Source organism: Condylura cristata, unplaced genomic scaffold, assembly GCF_000260355.1.
Source record: "Condylura cristata isolate star-nosed mole 26May11 unplaced genomic scaffold, ConCri1.0 scaffold00016, whole genome shotgun sequence".
Taxonomy (NCBI): Eukaryota; Metazoa; Chordata; class Mammalia; order Eulipotyphla; family Talpidae; genus Condylura; species Condylura cristata.
In genome coordinates this window covers 44,140,262-44,158,334 of record NW_004567117.1, presented here as the reverse complement: position 1 = coordinate 44,158,334, position 18,073 = coordinate 44,140,262, and the positions used below count along the sequence as shown (strand labels likewise).

Sequence of the window (18,073 nt, the reverse complement as noted above, 5' to 3'; positions counted from 1 at the left end):
TCTTTTGTAGCTATTGAGGCCTTGCAGAGCTCCTGGCTATATGTCATGTATCTGCAGAATAAAAAATTAAACCCACACATGAGTCAATGGTTTGGCCAAATAATTATAGGTAGTGGACTATAAAAATAGAAATACTGTATTATAAATATAGGATTAAATTCAGTGAGAGGCCATGCATACTTTGAAATATATTTCTATAAGCTTATTTTGAAAATGAAAACCTTGAGCACCACTATCTGTCATGAAAGGCTTCAAATATTTTAGCGGTTCCTGGCTGAAATAGAACAGTGGTCCTGTCCTCAGAATAATCAGTAGCAAATTAAAATGTACTGGGTTCCAACAATGCCCTAGCGATTATGTAAATGTTGAATATTTTTGTGCATTTCACTATAAAAATAATGTGATGCCACAGACATGATATCCTTCCTACAGAAAGTGGGAATGAAGGGAAGCGCCTCCAAGTGACACGTCTTATAAATAACAAAGGTGTGTGGATCCTCCATCTTTGCTGCTGTGTCCTCGGTGCATAGAGAAAATGTGCTTTGACCTGAAACGATTAGCGCAATCTTGTCTTTGTTTGTTTTTGTTTTAAATCTCACGAGCATAAAGACTAACTCCAAGATGTACTTTTTTAGAAGGGGCCCTAAAAATACCAAAGTATGACTCAAAGAAAATAGCAGTTAGGTAATATATTATAGGACAAGATGTTTAATGAATTCTCACCTTAATTGTTAGTAGTTATGAGCATTTCCAAAAAGTGAATAGGAATGGTGGCTTAAAAAAATAAAACCTTATAGAATTAAGTATTTTTTATGTGTGGGGTGATGTATTTTTTTTTTTTTTAAGCGTGTGAGGCTGATGTGATTAAGAGGGACTGCATTGCATGTTGATATCAGGAATAGTAGGTCACTCTTTGCCATAGGGGAAAGAGGATTTATATCGGCCAATGAAAAAATGTTGATATATATTTTAGTGTCATACACTGAAGAAAGAAATGTCAGCTGGTCCCATTTTGACTAAGCCAATATTGGGTTTAATTACTTTAAAAAATTGTTGACTAATACTGTAAATCATAAAGTCATTCTTAATTTCCTTAACAATTCAAAACTTCTCTGGATGGGACAAAAGTGTAAGAAGACACTTAAACTGAATGTAAACTAAATATAGTCAATATAGTTTTACTGAGTTGTGTTTTAAAAAGCATGCATCACAGATGATCTCAAAATCATAAGTGATATGAATGGGATTTATATACAAAAAAGGATTCATAATGGAGAGAATGATAGCCTGCAATTTATTGATGTTACTAATCAAACATACTTCCATCCTGCTTAGATCGTAACACTGACAACTTTAAACTTTAGACATTATGCAATCTATTGAAAGACTATATACATTTTATAGATTCCATTATTAAATGTGAATTGTGTAGGTCGAAAAGCCATAGAGAAGACAAAATCTTAGGTAAGATCTGAAGTCCAGAAATTGATCAATGACAGGATAGTTGCGCAATTACAGTATCTTCTGAATCAAAAGCAGATTCCCTTAATTCAGTGGTCACGGTGGCTCTGGCGCAGCGCACACACAAATACATGTCCTGCTCTTCTCCAAGTATGATGTCTCCTTGGCAGGGGCCAGGGCCGCAGCACAGCAGAGGGCTGGGAGTGGCCCCTGGACAGAGGCTGAGCAATCGCATGTGCCATCATCTACTTACGGTCCTGGGCAAGTCCTGAACACGTGATACAACACTTGACTGCTGCACGACACGGGCACTACCCCACCCTCGGAGCCCGCCGGACGCAGTAGATTACATGAGGGTCGCTGTTGAGATCCACTGCACGCTGGCAGTGAGGTGAGCCCATCTCATCTGGCAGGTTTCACACCCACCGCAGGCAGTGTACGTGGTGACCAGGCAAAGCCAGAACGCACTTCTGTCCTTAAACTGGACCACGTAAATAAGGCTTTGGGGAATGTTGCTAGTAGAGTATTGTATGTAGACAAGTCTAGGTTTGGCAAGCGGAGCTGGAGACAGCTTCCAGAAACACCCCTGGATGAGCTCATCTCAGCCTCATGTGATGCAGTGGGAGGCAAGAAAAGAGGCACCCATACGTCTCCCAATAAGCACTTTTATTATATACATATAGAAGTACATATATATCTCCATAGCCACACATATATGTAAACACACACACAGTCACGGATATCCTGCTTTTAAAGTGATATTATAAACAGGTCATTTAAATGGTATATACATATGATAAGTCCACAAGCTAGGACATATTTTCTTTTCCAGACGGGATAAAGGGATTAAAATAATGACATGTGATATTACCAGGATATACCACAAAAAATGAGATAAGTTAGTGATTGAGAAACTAATGTAAATCATTGTGCAGGAGAAACTCAACATGCAACTGATAATTTCGCTGAAGCAGTGAGCTGGCTGAGAGAAGCCTGTGTATGGAAAAGCAGCGTCACCTGACACCGTGATTTATACCTCAGGGAGGCGAAGGTGACCGTTCCCCAAGATAGAAGTAGGGCCACACCAGGGCGCGATCCCAACAGGCACAGCATTTAAGCTTTTCCGCTCCACTTTTTGATGTTGCAGGATGGTAGGCCTGTAGCTGATGGCATCATCTAAAGTTAAAGAAAAGTAATTAGTAATAGGAAAAAATCTTAGTAATAAAATAAATATGTCTCTCTCTTCCACTGCCTCTCTGCATCAAGGTAAAAATGGACTTTGCGGTAGCTTTAGTAGGTGTGTGCTCACATCTAGGGAATGATCTAGAAGACATTTCTTTAGAGAATAAAAAATCCATCTAGAAAATACTTCCTAGCAGGAGTCTTGCATATATATCCTTCAGGTGACTGGAGGTGATATTCATAATTATCTTATGTACACGAACGCATCTAACTTGAGACTTTAGCTGTAAAAGTGTGTTGGCAACTCCAAATCCAGAATTGTAGGAATCTCTCCAAATGAGTATTGATGATAGGAGGGGAAAGAGGGCATTGAAGCTGTGCAAGCAGAAGGAACAGTCAGAAAGACCCCCAGGGAAAACAGCACTGCTGTTTGAGGGTCTGTGACTCTTTAGCCTGAGAAAGTTCACATAATTCAAAAAAAATAAACTCCATGACCTTGGAAGGAGTTAGGAGGTTAGCCTGAGTTCAAGGGAGAGTTGCAGAAGATTTGTAAGTCAGCTGGGGGCTGGCTCTGTCATTTCTCTTTCTCAAATAATTTCTTAAAAATAAGCTCAGTCATGACAGTGTAACCATCTTGCAGGTGGGAGCTTGTCTTTGAAGGAATTCCGACCCATTAAGCAGATTCTCATCTATCATAAAAGCCCTCAATGCCTGACTACAATGATATAATTGAGTTGACAAAGAATATATTTCCTTCTCCAGCTTAGTGTGTAAAGAATTGGGAAAAATTTCTTTGCACCATGATTCTGAACATAAACACCATTTTTCCCTTTACGGAAGAGAAGCATATTAAGAAAAATTCAGTATCTCTTTATGAAATAGTTTGTGGTAGACATTTTACTAGTTCTCCAGTGAATTTTTATTTCCCATAGGCTGTAGGGTATTTGGAAATAATTATTTCAGTGTAAGGTTTTAAACTTCCTGAACTTGCTTAATTTCCTACCAGAAAATTAGAACTCTCAGTTCATCACTAGCAATCCAGTTGGCCTGAGGCTGAGGAGCACTAAACGTGTAATAAGCCAGGTGAACTTCAAGCGCCCCCTTTTTTTAATGATGTTTTTCTTACTTACATGATTTTGTAGTCCCCGTAAAATTCCCATCACTGGTTCACTTATGAACCATCGCCATAATCCCTGGTGCTCTCCTCTCTCCTGTTTGATCCCTTTCCTCAAGCTCCCCTTACTCTGGCAGCCTTACCTGGCCATTGGGAGTCAGATCCCAAGTACACAAACTCTGCGTGGTGCTGAAGAGTTTTATGAAAGCAAAGAGGGAGAAGAAATGCAAATGTAGGCGTGGCCTTCACTGGGACTGAGTGATTCCGGCTTCACAAGGAAACCAAGTTACCAGTGAGATTAGAACTTTCCCATGAGTGGAAAGTTCTCCTTTCCATGTAGAGACCTTGGAAGGAATGGAAACTCCTGAGCTGCCCTTTAGACCTTCTGGTCAAAGCAGAGCTTGCAGCCAGGAGAGTCTTTCTAGAATTACAAATGCTAAGAAGCAGACAGTGGCCTCGGCCATCCCATGCCTGTCTAGTAGTAACCTGAAAATTCCTGCTGTACCTGAAACCGCATACAGCTTTATTCATAGTTGCATCTAATTCTTGGTGCCTTGCACACCACACAGCCTGCTCATGTCTGCTTTGTCCCCCACTTTGCCCAGTAAGTGAGTGCCAGTGACAGTTTAGCTGTGGTTCAAGCAGTGGAAGGAAGAAGTAGTCCCGAGACAGGTCACTGATCCTATGTGCCCGGTCTCACCAGCTGCTCACTCTTCAGAACGGTTTCCCTTTTCCTGGAGCTAAGACAGAAATGTATGTACGCAGGTGTTTGTTGTAATAGTGCATATAGTCTTCAAAAGCAGAATGTGAAGAAGAACTAAGTAACAGTCCATTCAGGTGTTAAAATATTATCAATTCATTAAAATGGCTTGGAAAAGCTTTTTAAAGTGCAAAGTAGCTGAACTATATTGCTGCTAAAAAGCTGAAACCTATAGACGTCACACATGTGGTTAGACCTTGTGTTGTCCATCTGCAGCGTCCAGTAATGCACCGATCTAGGCCTGAGACAACACGTGTGGCTGCATTCAGTCAGGCGGCCGGGGTGGGGACCCTGCCTTGCACACAAGCTGAGGAACGACGTAACCTGTCTTTCCTTGGTTGTGAAATGGGAAAGAGAGTTGATGAGAGGCTCAGATGAGAACACTTCTACTGAGAAACACATCATACAGTAATACTTCATCACCAGCTCTTATGATTAGATATATGGTATAAGAGTAAGTGAACTTACACACACACACACACACACACACACATAGTATCGCAAAACTAGCAACATCAAGGAAAAAGCTAGTGAAACTTTCTGACTTCTAAGACAGTGGGCTATTGTATATTTATAGATCTTTCTGTTTTCCAAGATTTTATGGACTAAGAATACTGCTTTTACAACCAGAAAAACTTTTTGCGTAATATTTAATAGATGTTTTAAGTGACACATATGTATACATTATGTGTAGAATATATGCAATGCACTAAGACCATGTGTTGTTTAAAGCATTGTACCACACAATGTGCATTATATAAACTATGGCATGTGTTATGGTGGTTAAGTAGAATACTGAGTTAAACTAGCAATGGGGGAGCTAGGTAGAGTAACTAGAGAATACTCTGGGCAAGAACTTTGCAAGAAAGGAAGTCAAATGAAAGCATGTAATTGGCCAGAGAAGGCCAGATCAGTCCAGCAAAATTTGTTTCATTTTTCTTCCCAAGACGGCAGTCTGTTTCATAGGCAGTATTGAAACAGCCAGCACAGAGGGGAAGTCAGAAAATCACTCAAGAGAAAAAATGAGTCTCACAGTCAAGTGCTGATCCAGCTACACTTTGGAAAATAAAAACAGTCAAATAGGATAGATTTGTTTAAGAGAAGAAAAAGTTCTATAGCTTTTGCAATAAGGGGTACAATCAAGATGAAAATAATGTACAAAATGAAGAATGCTGTAAAAATTATATATTTAAAAAAATAAAACAAATACAGAAAAGCATAGCTCCCGTACCAAAATAAGAAAGAGAAAAGGGTGTGTCGAAGTTCCTGTTTGCTAAGCATGGACAGTGAGGGCGGAACTTCTCAGGGTGTGCATTCAGGCCACTGGCTTCTTTCTTTATATTTTTCCGAAGACAGTTATTCTGTTGTTGAATGAATGACTGGCTTTAGAGTTTCAATGTCACCTGCGATGAGTCGCTTGACAACTAGCCAAGTTTGAGTGTTGTTCACAGGATGACACCATCCTGATTCTCCATATTAGAGACAGTGTCCCATGTTTATAACGAGCTGTATATCCACTTGTATTTCACATTTAACCCTCTGGGTGCACGTCTTCAAACGACTGGCCGGCAGGAATTTCAGGAATGAGAGAAACACATCAGCTATGTTACCTGCCCTGCAGATGTGTCGATGATAAGCCCGTCGCATGCATGGTGGCCCTCATTAAAAATATTTGGGAATTCTTGTGACCGTGGAATTAATATCTGCAATTTTATTACTGGAGACCCAACATTTCCATTTACTTTCTACATTTTTTAAAAGTTATTGTAATATCCTTCTTGTTTGTACCAAGCATGGCTTCCCCGTGGAACCCCGGCCCCTCCCGTCCTTCCCTGGTCCTTCTCCTTCTTCCTTCTTTGTTCTCATATTTTTGGTGCTTTTTTAGTATTAAAATCTAAGAGGGAAACCTAAATTGTACATTCTATATCTAGAATTAATCTTTCCCTATGACTTAAATGGCTGAAGACATTTATCATGTAACCAGAGGTATAGACTTATTTTACTGAATCTAATAAAGCTTACATTGCTCAAAGGCGTCTCTGAAAGAACAGAGCTGAAGTTCAGGTGCATTTAATGGGATGAGATGTAACATAAGCAGAAAATTTAATAGAGTGGTTTGACTTAATTGCTCATTTGATTATCTTAAAGAAGTTAAATAAAAGCAGTTTTGCTAGCCATTCCTTTTCTCCCTTTGCTTAAAACCCTTGCCCTTCCCATCATCAAAACCTGGTCTTTGTTTTTGTCCCAAAAGTTCTGCGGTACACAAATGATGCATGAATATAATTTGACTTAATTCACCATAAGGAGATTAAAAACTAATGAATGCAAGACAACTTGCAGAAATTACTTCGCACACATAAGTTTATGTTCACTGAGAGGAAATTCGGATTTGCATGGATCACTAACTTTTCACTTGTGAAAAGTGCAAGCTGTATCAGCTTACACACATGCCAATGTTAGACAGTATTTTATATCTATGTAATGCTTTTTTTTTTAAAGATTTATTTGTACATACAGAACTGGGGTACAGGCCAGAGGCTCAGGGGCGGCGAGAGGCTTCACCAGAGACAGAGTGGGAGCAGAACAGGCAGATCGATGAAGTCCACTGCTGAGGGGAGCAGCAGGCGGGTCAGGAGAGGTCTGCCGCACCTCCGGGGCAGGTGGGAATCGAACTCATGCGGAAGCGGCTTTAGCTTCTCAGTGCAGTGCTTTATCCTGCTGCGCCACCAGGGAGGGCCTGTAATGCTTTTTAACATCTACTTTTGCAACATGGAATTCCTATTTTCTTTTAGTAAATACATCTTTTAGGTTGACACAGCGTGGGGATCCCTGGTGGGTTGGCACCACCACTTAGTCACCGCAGTCTAGCAGCATAGCCCATTCTGTTTCCTGCCCTCTGCATTCTCCCTCCCCTACCCCTCTTCAGCTCTATGGTCAGCTTTCAAGGCTTAGTTTTTAAGCTTCTCCTTTGCTGACCCTCAGTTTGTTTTTTCTACATTCCATTTGTAAGGAACCCCATCTCGTATTCCTTTCTCCTCTTGACCTACTTCGCTTAGCATAACCCTGTGCAGCTCCACCCAAGCTGCTACTAATGGCATGAGTTTGTCATTTTTGATCCCCGTGTAATATTCCATGATGTGTATATAAAACATCATCTTGACCCACTTATCCATTCTTGGGTACTTAGTTTTTGCCCCCATAATTTGGCCAATGCAAATAGTTCTGCAGTTAACAATAGAAGGTGTGGCTCCTTTTGAAATCGTGTCCCTGAAGTTTTCAGGTAGATGCCTAAGGGCGGAATTACTGGGCCATATGGCAGATTCATTTTTACCTTTTGAGCAACCCCTGGGCTGTTCTTCATAAAGGCAGGACTAATCTGCATTCCGCAAGCAGAGAGGAGGGCTCCCTTTTCTCTAAATCCCTGTCAACACTTGCTTCTGATCTTTTCAACAGAGGCCATTCTCAGAGGGTATTGTGGTCTTGATTTTTCATTTCCATGATAATTGATGAATATTTTTTATTTGCCTGTCTGCCATCTTGTCTGTCTTCTTTGGACAACTGTTTTTTTTCCCAAGTGATAATTTCTAAAACTAGAAGACATTCTTAAAAGTTGAATGCCATGTCACCATTAATTTTTGCTCTTTGAGGTTGTCAACTGTGTATGTCATAGAAATGACTAATCATCAAAATTTAATAACTATATGTAAGCATAGAACATCAGCTATGCTACTAGAAAATCACCTATGATGGAATCAATACTTTGTCCTCATATTTGATTGTGTAAGCAAGTTTTACAGCCAGAGATCTATAGTGTTCTTGACAGACATGGCAATAATGTTAAGATAATATTGCAAATCTTTAAAGAGCTGTATAGTGGTTGTATTCAAAGATTTCTTAAACACCAACTTGGAGCTTATTAACAATGTAAAGTCACACATATATGTTGTGTAGTACTTTGCAGATAAATACTAATTCATGGAATGTTCCATCACTTAAAATACAGAGACCATCGATGGAAATATTTTAGTTAATTGACATGATCTTCATTTTTTCTTAATCAGGGTGATTTTCATAGAACTCTAAATTGAAGTTATTTGTATAATTCTAGATAGGGGAGAGGTAAAGTACATAAAATATTTAAATAACAAATGAGAATCTTTTGAAGGACATTTCTGTAGTGCATAAAAGGCATGGCATTCTTGGGAAAATGAACTAAAGACAAGAATATGTAATAGTCACAGATATAATCAGAATTTCGCCATCCACATTCTTGATTCCATAAAGACTGATGCTATAATATATTTGGTTGGATGTAAATAGTTACTTTGTGTTGGAACATTTAGATGCTGCATAGCTTTTCAATTCTATTACCCAGCATAATTCTTTATTGAGCTTATTCTGCTTATTGTAAAGAGGTAGAAACTTACCCTTGAATTCAAGGCCATTTCTCTTATCTTTAGAAATCATTGTGAGAACAATGGGAAGTAATCCTTTAAATAGATCAAGTGCTCCCCTCAGCAGTGTACTTCCTTGATCTGCCTGTTCTGCTCCCCACTCTGTCTCCGGTGAATCCTCTCACCACCCCTGCACCTCTGGCTTGTACCCCAGTCCTGGATGCATAAATAAATAAACCTTAAAAAAATGTACATGTATATGTACATGTATATAATGCTCTCTAGTTAGGGTTATACCTTTCACTTTCTTCTACCCCTTAATTCTTTTCTTTGAATTATACTTGTTTTATGTTAAAGACCTTTATGTGTGTACACTTCTAGAAGTCCATAAAATATTTAAAGAAGTTCCAGGTAGCTGCATAAGAATGCTATTAAAAGTGTAGCTTCATTGCCACTGTGACTGTAAGTTCCTTCGCTATACTCTAAAATAGCAATTAGATAAGATTTAATATATAAATGTGGTTATTCATTCATGAGCTTGATTGAATTTAGTTTTAATTTCCTTTTTCCCCTGTACCATGAAGAACTAAACACTCATCGCATGCTTTTATATTCTATAATCTCATTCATGGAACTAAAATAAGATTTAGAAATGCAGACTACACAGAAGAGGGCAGATTTACTCACTCACATTGAAATTTGTCTTCTCTAGACAAAATGAGACTGAAGTCTATTGAGAAGCCATATAAATCAAAATATTAAATGCAAATAAACATAGAAGAGGCGATAAGTGATCATTTTCTTTATACAATGCAAATACACACATGTCAGAATGACTCGGGGATTTGCAATTCCATCTCTTCCAATGTTGAGTCCTTTCCGGGGCAAAACTCACCTCGCCTCCTGAACTTAAATATAAGGCTAGACTAGCATCAGTATTTTGAGTCTGAGCCAGAAACAAAAGAACAAAGACTGTGCATCTATTTCTGCAAAATACTATATTTTAAATCTGAATCGTATATTCTTCAAAGATTTACTAACTTAAAAGCCTGGAAAACTTGGCTAGTTGAGCCTTAGGAGAATGTTTACTTGTTTCTAACATATCAAGTGTCCTAGTGAGCCCATCTGATATTTTCTCTTCTGACTTACTTCACTGAGCATAATCCCTTCCAGAGGAGAATAAACAATGATGTAAAAAATATGTTTTAAAAAAATTAAAATGCCCAAGTTATTCAGTTCCCCTCCCAAGAAAAATTCTTGGAATTTTTGGACACCTATCAAATGCATTTTTTTATTGAAGTAACATGGCTTTACACATTTGTTCTTTTGTGTGTGTGTGTGTGTGTGTATAAACATTTAATTCAGTTACCATGAGAAAGTATTTCTAAAGTGGAATGAAGTGGATAGAAAACTAGGGTTTTTCATTTAAGAAACTACTTTTATGCAGGTGGCTCAGAAGTGGTTCTGGGTGCTGGTTATAAAGCAAAACACTCAGTCCTCAAAATCTTGGTGTCTGCCGTCTACCTACTCACTTATTAATCAATATCATTTAGGTATTATGCACATATAGATGTTTAATATTTTACCAAAAGTGAAAAGACTGTATCCACACACACACAAAAAAAAAGAGAGAGAAAAAGAAAGAAAAAAAAATACCCACTGCTATTTTGGTATTTGGTTAGGTTTACTGTGTGTATTCATTTTTCAAGTAATATAAATTGCCAGAAAACATATAGCAAATTGCTTGCCCTTTCTTTAAAATGTGTGAATTCTAAAATATCTAGAAAAGGATAAGGACATTCTCACATTGTATTTGACTTTATTTAATAGAAAATACTATCCAGCATATGTTTCTCTACAAATGAAGATGAACACATTCTACTTGCTCTAAAATCTTCTACAATATGAGCAAAAATAGCATGAAATCCATGCCACGCAGTAGACATTATCTGAATCATAACTAAATGACTGTCATTATCTGATGATGCTTGAAACAACCTCTTTATTTTTGCCTCTAGAAATAGCATAACTATTCTTGAAACTTTATTTTCTCTCAACTCTCTTCCATGTGAATTGTGGCACAAGTTCCTTGCATATTTCTGTTGTTGTCAGGTTGTTCCGAGTGGTGCATGACTGACATATTCGTTTCTGGTATGTACCCTATGATTCAATATATTGCAAACATCAACATACATAGTTATGAGATTTACTCTTAGCAACCGTCAAATAGGCAAGAGTGTTAATTGTCACTTTCCTGTATATCCTGTGCCCATAACCTATTCGTTTTTTAACTGGAGTTTTGCCACTTTTGATACCTCTCAGCCATGCTGCCCACCCCTCAAATCTCACAACCAGCTTTTCTCTCCAAGCTCTGAGGTGCTTATCTTTCATTTTGCTCTTCAATTCCATATATAATCTCATAACCACATGGCATGTCTTTTCTGACTCAGGAATATGTCCTCAAGGCCCATCCTCATGGTCACAAATGGCAAGACATTGTGTGTGGTGTGTGATATTTCTCCCATCATCAGCTGATGTACACGTAGGGACTTTTTCATATCTTGGTCATTTCGAGTAGTGCTACAGTGAGCGGGTGGGAGTGTCTATCCTTTTGAACTACTGTTTACCTTTTCTTTAGAATTGCTCAATCATAGGTTAGTTCTACTTTGACTCGTGTGTGGAATCCCCATTCTGTTTTCGATAGTGACTGCCCCAATATACTTTGCGACCCGCCGCTTTAGCAGGGCAGTGGGTCCAGGTCAGACCCCCAGACCCTTGGGGTGTGACCCCATCTAGGGCAGGATGGCTTTTGCTGCAGCAACACTGCTAGTCTGTATTTCTGGGACAAGGAGAGTTTTATTTGCACCATTGAACACACCTGTGCTGTTTAATGTCTTTTAAAAAATAGATTTCTTAGAGCTATATTTAGAACAGAGAAAGTGTCTAATTGTACAGTATCACAATTGCTCACATATTCTCAGGTCAAAAACATATGCATATAAAAAATATTCATGCCAGTAGATTTAATATGTATACAATACCATTTTAGTGCAGATTTTTTTTTTATAGCCAGAATCTTAAGAGAATTGGACAGGTAATTAGAGCACCAAACACTTTCATTTTCCTCGCTTAACAATAGTCCATAGGCAGCAACTTAAAAACGTAATTTATTATGCTGAAACAATAACTCATGTAATGATCTCTTAGTGACCCATAAAAGTTAATGCAATCTTAGAGGTGTCTACTATAGTCCCAAAAAATAGCCAGGGAAAGTGGGTCACTTTCCCTGTAAGCAAACTGCTCCAAATCTCAGTGATTCAGAAACCGGAACCAAAGAACTTCACTAACAGGGTGATTCCATCTCACCAATTCCTTCACACATACAAAAGTAAGCGACTAACCGCTGAGTGGTGGTGACTTCTACTTAAAACAACATATAATCATTCTGTGAAAGTATTTGATTGTACTTTGGTTAATGTATTTCACCTAAAATACTTTGAAAATGCTTTTAGGTATATAGGCTCATTTAGTTATCCTTACTAGACTGAACAGAGCATAGATATGTTTCTAAATCATAGCATTCCTATACCCAAACTGAGCTAGAGTAAGTGGATTTTTCACATTTTTTTACAAGTACTTACTCCTTTAATGCATATACACAGATTTTGCTTTATGATAAGAAAGTAGGCAAATGTGAACAACATAAAAACTTACAAACATGACATATCCTAAGTGTTACCTATTTGGACTTTTGAATTTTAAGAGACAGGAAGCACATTTTAAGAGTATTTATTTATGCATAAGAGTTGGGGTAAAGGCCAGAGATGACGTGGGGTGAGGGGGTTCACCAGGTACAGAGTGGGGAACAGGACAGGCAGAAAACTGAAATCACTGCTTGGAGGAGCAGCAGGGAGACAGGAGAGGCCTGCTGCACCCTGTGGGTCACTCCCTGGCTGGGGGTGCAACTTATGCTGCAGTGGCTGTGGCCAGTTTCACAGTGTTGAGATTTAACCCCTTGTGCCACCAGAGAGGCCCAGCACACATAGTTCATAGAATTAGCTCTTCATGGCAGTCGGTTGACAGAGCAGTGCCTGTTTCACACACATCTGGTTTCTACCTCCATTCTGATTTCTCAGTTTTGTTTACTCCAATATGCTTCACAGTAAGCAGCCGGGGAGGACGGCAGGGCCCTGACATCAGTGCAGAACAGGCCCGTGTCCCAGGCAGCCTCGGAGCTGGGCTGTGCAGGGCAGCGTGCCCCAGGCACAAGCAGCCACCACGGGAAGTGTTGCCTCTCTGGGGAATGTTTTTCTGGCCTAACACTCTTGGCAGAGCTTGTAGAAATAGTTGACTCTCCAAAAATAGGTGCATGTATATCTTAAAATTCTGACTTGCAGGGAAATATACAATCTTTTGTAGACCTTTGATAGAAACCAGAAAATCAAGCTTGATAGTAACATGTGTTCATAGAGAATACTGCATTCAGAATCTATTTCATCAGGTCCTCTAACAGTTCGAAAAAAAGCCACTGAATGATGCAGAAAAGAGTGTGCATTTCCTTGCAAAGTCAGATTTTAAAGTATGTCTGCAGTTTTTCGTACATGGCCTAACTTGCTGAAGTGACTTAGAATGTATAAACATTTTAAAATTTTAGGCACAAATATACATTGATAAATGCAAAATACACTTGAATTTGAGTGTCTCCTAATTTAAATGGTAATTCCCCACTTGGATAAGTATTTGTGAGCAATGTGCTGTAAAATGCTGAAGTCATGCATAACTTCCTTTTCTACACTTTGATTTAGAAAACAGACTTTCCTCAAAGTTACTGGTAACAATAATGCATTTAGAACTGTCTCCACATACCGCTTACAGACAGGGGATTCATTTACATGCTCATGTCTTGGACGGCAGACAGAGAAACAACGCTTAGGAGAACAATGTGGAGTTTTAACTTGTGGCTTGGTGGAGAATGACCATAGTATGTTGTAAGACAGGAAGTAACAAAAAGGTATATAAAATTAAAAAAAGGTACCCATCTCCCAAAGGCCAGTGGAACGGTTGCTATTGCTCACACTATCTGTGTTTGCTTTATATCTTGATGACATACAATTAGTATTAATGAAACTACATTGCTGATGAGAATTAAGGAGAAAACCTAGCACCTTACTGTCCAGAGTTTAATCAAATTATGTTCAGTAATTATAGCCCCAGAGACTGATATTTCATGTAAGTAAAACAAAAACAGACTGTATCTTTCCTAAATGTACTTGTAAACAGATTTTTATTTTTGAAAATTAGTGAATGTGAAGATATCAGTTCACTAGTTCAATATAGTCCTCAACTACTTGGGCTATTACTTCCTTTAAGGTATTTTCTTAGAGACCTGCTTATGTTAACAAGCTAGTTGTCAGTCTCTAGATTAAACCATCTATTCTTAGTTTATTAAATGTGTAGTAAGATTTTGATGTTATTTATAATGTACCAGGGACTGGACCTGTTTTTATGTATTTCCAATCTCCATTGCAACCCACAAAATCAATAGATATTTTTTTACGAGATTGCAAATTGTCCAACATTGTGGTAACTGCCAGAAGTAAAACTAAATTGAGATTCCTCTCACTAGAGCCTGCCATATTTAAAGGACAGTAAGCGATAGCTATTTCAAATGGTCACAATTATGTATAGAAATAGAAGATTTCAAAACAAGTGTTCCCATTACACATCTGAGGTACCATACATGGCAGGAAACCATTTGGTTGACCCAGGATAGACATCAACGGCCTCTTTATATGACTGGATAACTGCACATGAAGTCGTTAGTGGAAAAATGTCGCTTTCCCACAGTCTTCCTTTGTCTGTAAAGGAAAGGGTTTCCTTGGTGGTTGCTCAGCTGTTACTTCATTATGAGCACCTGTGACGGGCCTGGGGTCTCGCTCCTTGCAAAACACAGCAGTCATAAGCATTTGTTTCTTTGAAAATGACTTTTCAGTTTTCCATCCACTCATGGCTATTGGTATAAGGTGACTGTCTTTTTAACTTGAGGCTTAATTGACATGTTCATTCTAGTCAATAATTAGTGAGCATGATTTGATTATATCTTTGGACATCAAGTTAGAGGTTTTTCTTTTAATGATTCGGTGTCTGTATAGATTACAAGGGAACACCACAGTTAAGTCTAGTTAGCATCTGTCCCATACATAGTAACATTTTCTTTTGCAACTTTCCAAAATATGACACAGTATGAACTACCACCAATAGGTTGGGGTGACAACCTCGACTCCCTTATAATGAAGTCTGGACCTGGCGACTCCAAAACCCATTTCTCCTGTCACCCATTCCTTGTCTCTGACAACTACTCTGCCTTCTGTATCTAGGTTTCAAGTTTTGTGAATTTCCTATGTGAGATTATATGGTCCATCTCTGTTACTTAGCAGAATGACCTGCTGGTCTGGTCTTGTTTTAGCAATTGGCAACACTTCATTCCTTCTTCTGCTGGCCGGCTATGTGTGGTGCATGCCATCAGCTCATCTCTGGCCCTCTGTGCACCAGTAGGCACGTAGGGGTCACCTTACCTGGCCAGTGGAGGGAAGGCTGCAGTGAGTGTGAAGTTCGCATATCTGTGCGTGCTGTTCCTCCGGATCCTCAGAAATGGAATTCCTAGATCGTATGTGCTATTTTTGAAAGACCGCCATATTGTTTTCCACGAAGGCAATACCAATTTACTTCCCTGTGAACAGTGTGCAGAGTTCTTTGCTGCACTTGGTAGCCAAGCTCATCATCTGTCGTCTTTTTGATGGCAGACCTTCTAGCAGGGAAGTGACTTCTCACTGTGGCTTTGATGTCACTCTCCCTCTCCCTAGTGCTGTGAGCTTTTATTTATTTATTTTTTTGTCCATGTACCTGTTGGCCATCTGGATGTCTTTGAAAAAAAAAAAAAAGGCTATTCGTATCTGCCTATTTAGTTCTTTTGGATACTGACGCTTTAAGGTATGATTTGTAAATATTTTCTCCCCTTCAGAAAATGGGATAATTTCCTTGGCTGAGTTTTAAATATGTTTTATCACAATGCTGTTGTCAGTTAACTATTTTTATTGAGGTAAACATTGGTTTATATCATGTATGTGATTCCAGGTTCTGTCTCCTGAGAATTGTCACCTTCTCATCTCCAGTAGCAAAGCACCCATTGGCCAACAGGCTGTTAGATGATTTCGCATGATATCAAAGTCAGGAAATTGAAGCCTTTGGCTTTGTTCTTAAGGGAGCTCTGCTCTGACCACCCCAGATCTTGTGCCGTTCTATACAGATTTTAACTTTGTTTTGCTCACGTCTGAAAAATGATACTGGCATTTTGATAGGGTTTGCATAGTTTATATTTCACATTAATAATGGTATCCTGTTGGAGATTTGGGGCTACATAATATAATTTCAACTCACTTCTTTTTGAAATGAATCATCCATGGTTCATATTGTATTTGTTGCACAGTGTTATATTTAAAACAACTTCAATACTGGAAGTTGACCGGAATTAAAATAATCTCCTGAAACTTCTAATGTTTATGAATGCAGATCTTCTGATCCAATCCAGATGTTATATTGCACATTGAACAATGTTTGCTTTAAATAACTTAGAATACTGTTTTGATAGCAACTATTCTGTATCGGCAAGACAGACCGTTAAATCCCAAACAAAAATTACTTGACTTACTGCAACCACGGCACAAGTCTATACTATCGACCTTTAAAATCACGCTAACCACTGACTATCTTTGCACAACATTGCCACATTCACTGCTGTAAAAGGCTGAGTCCAGAACATCGGTCATAGGATGGTACAGAAATGCTGCACGCATCTAAAGCACACCAACATCAGGCCAAGCCAAATGCCTTTAGCTCATGGCGTCTGCAGCCCACTACTTATGCCATGTCTGCTGAGGTAGTTCCTATTCTTTCTCTTCCTTGCCAAGAGTTCCTGTTGGAGCAGGAGGGGAGAATTACTTGGGCAGAAAGGAATGGAGAGCAGAGATAGAAACTGATGGAGACCATCCGTTGGGTGTTAGAACTGCCAAGCAAAACAGGCATGCTCTTCTGAGATAAAGAGCAAAGGAATCAAAAGGGACAGAACGCACAGCAAGCAGGGAGGTACAGGGCAGAGAGGAAGGGGGCGCAACCCAGGAGGCGCGGAAGCAGTTGCTAGGGTCCTGATATTTGCCAACGAAAACCCTGTGCGCTCTCCATGCCCACAGCACAAAAGCAGGCGATTTTACCAGTGCTGTTGAAACCTTTGAAGGTTCTGCAGTGTTTAATAGGCATTTTAATAGGAAGGTATCAGAGCATTTCCAGCATGACTAACACAGACAGGGCTGCCGAATTGCTATAGATCCCATTGCTTGGAAATCAACAGCTGGAACAAATTTTATTCTTCTCCCCAGCCTCCATGACTCACTGTCTAAATTGTCAAGGTAACTGTCATTTCTGTTGTAATTTTGAGCTTGCCATGTTTTCTCCTTCCCCTAAGAATTACATATTGTGAATGCTACAGCATTTTTAGAAAATGAACTTATAATAACGTAGGTAATTGGACATGAATAAATATTGCCACATTCAAGGAAATTTAGGTAGACAATGAAAAAAAGCAGCAAGGCCATTTGATCAATAGTGCATCAGAGAAAGACAGTAGTATTGTTAGAAGTCAGGATAAACACTCAGAAAGAGGTAAATTTTGAAAATGGGTATGTGTGTCTCACCCTTAAGGTATTTCCTACATGAAACATTAAGTGGCCTTTGTGATAAGAAGCACCAGGTAGGATAAAGGAAAATTATATTTAGTTAATGGCTAAAACAGTAACAAGCTGTCTAATGGAAGAAAAGATACAAAGAAACTGGTAAAACTGATTTTAAAATGGTTTTGAGTGCACAATGCTAGTGGCAGTAAAATCTACAAACCCAGAAGTCTCTCCCACGATTTGGAGGGGCAACCTGAGACACTAAGAAGGAACCAAAGGGAAGAAAGCAATTCATGGTGTGAATAAAAAGGATAAACACACATGGGCATCTCTTAAGAACTAACGGTCCAGAGGTCAGAAGAAGACAGAAGCATACAAGTGCCTTGGACATGGGCGCCTGCTCACGCCAAGCACTTCACGTATGAAAGTAATAATG

General features: G+C 39.0%; 1 protein-coding gene across 1 annotated transcript in view; it reads right to left on the bottom strand.

Moving 5' to 3' along the window:
- Nucleotides 1-1,283: 1,283 nt before the first annotated feature.
- The window catches only part of CCDC102B (coiled-coil domain containing 102B), a 239,920-nt gene continuing 223,130 nt past the window's right edge, over nt 1,284-18,073 (bottom strand). The window contains exon 9 of the mRNA XM_012725769.1: nt 1,284-2,637. Coding sequence (XP_012581223.1) covers nt 2,634-2,637 — 4 coding nt within the window. The 3' untranslated portion in view covers nt 1,284-2,633. The remainder of the gene's footprint in view (nt 2,638-18,073) is intronic.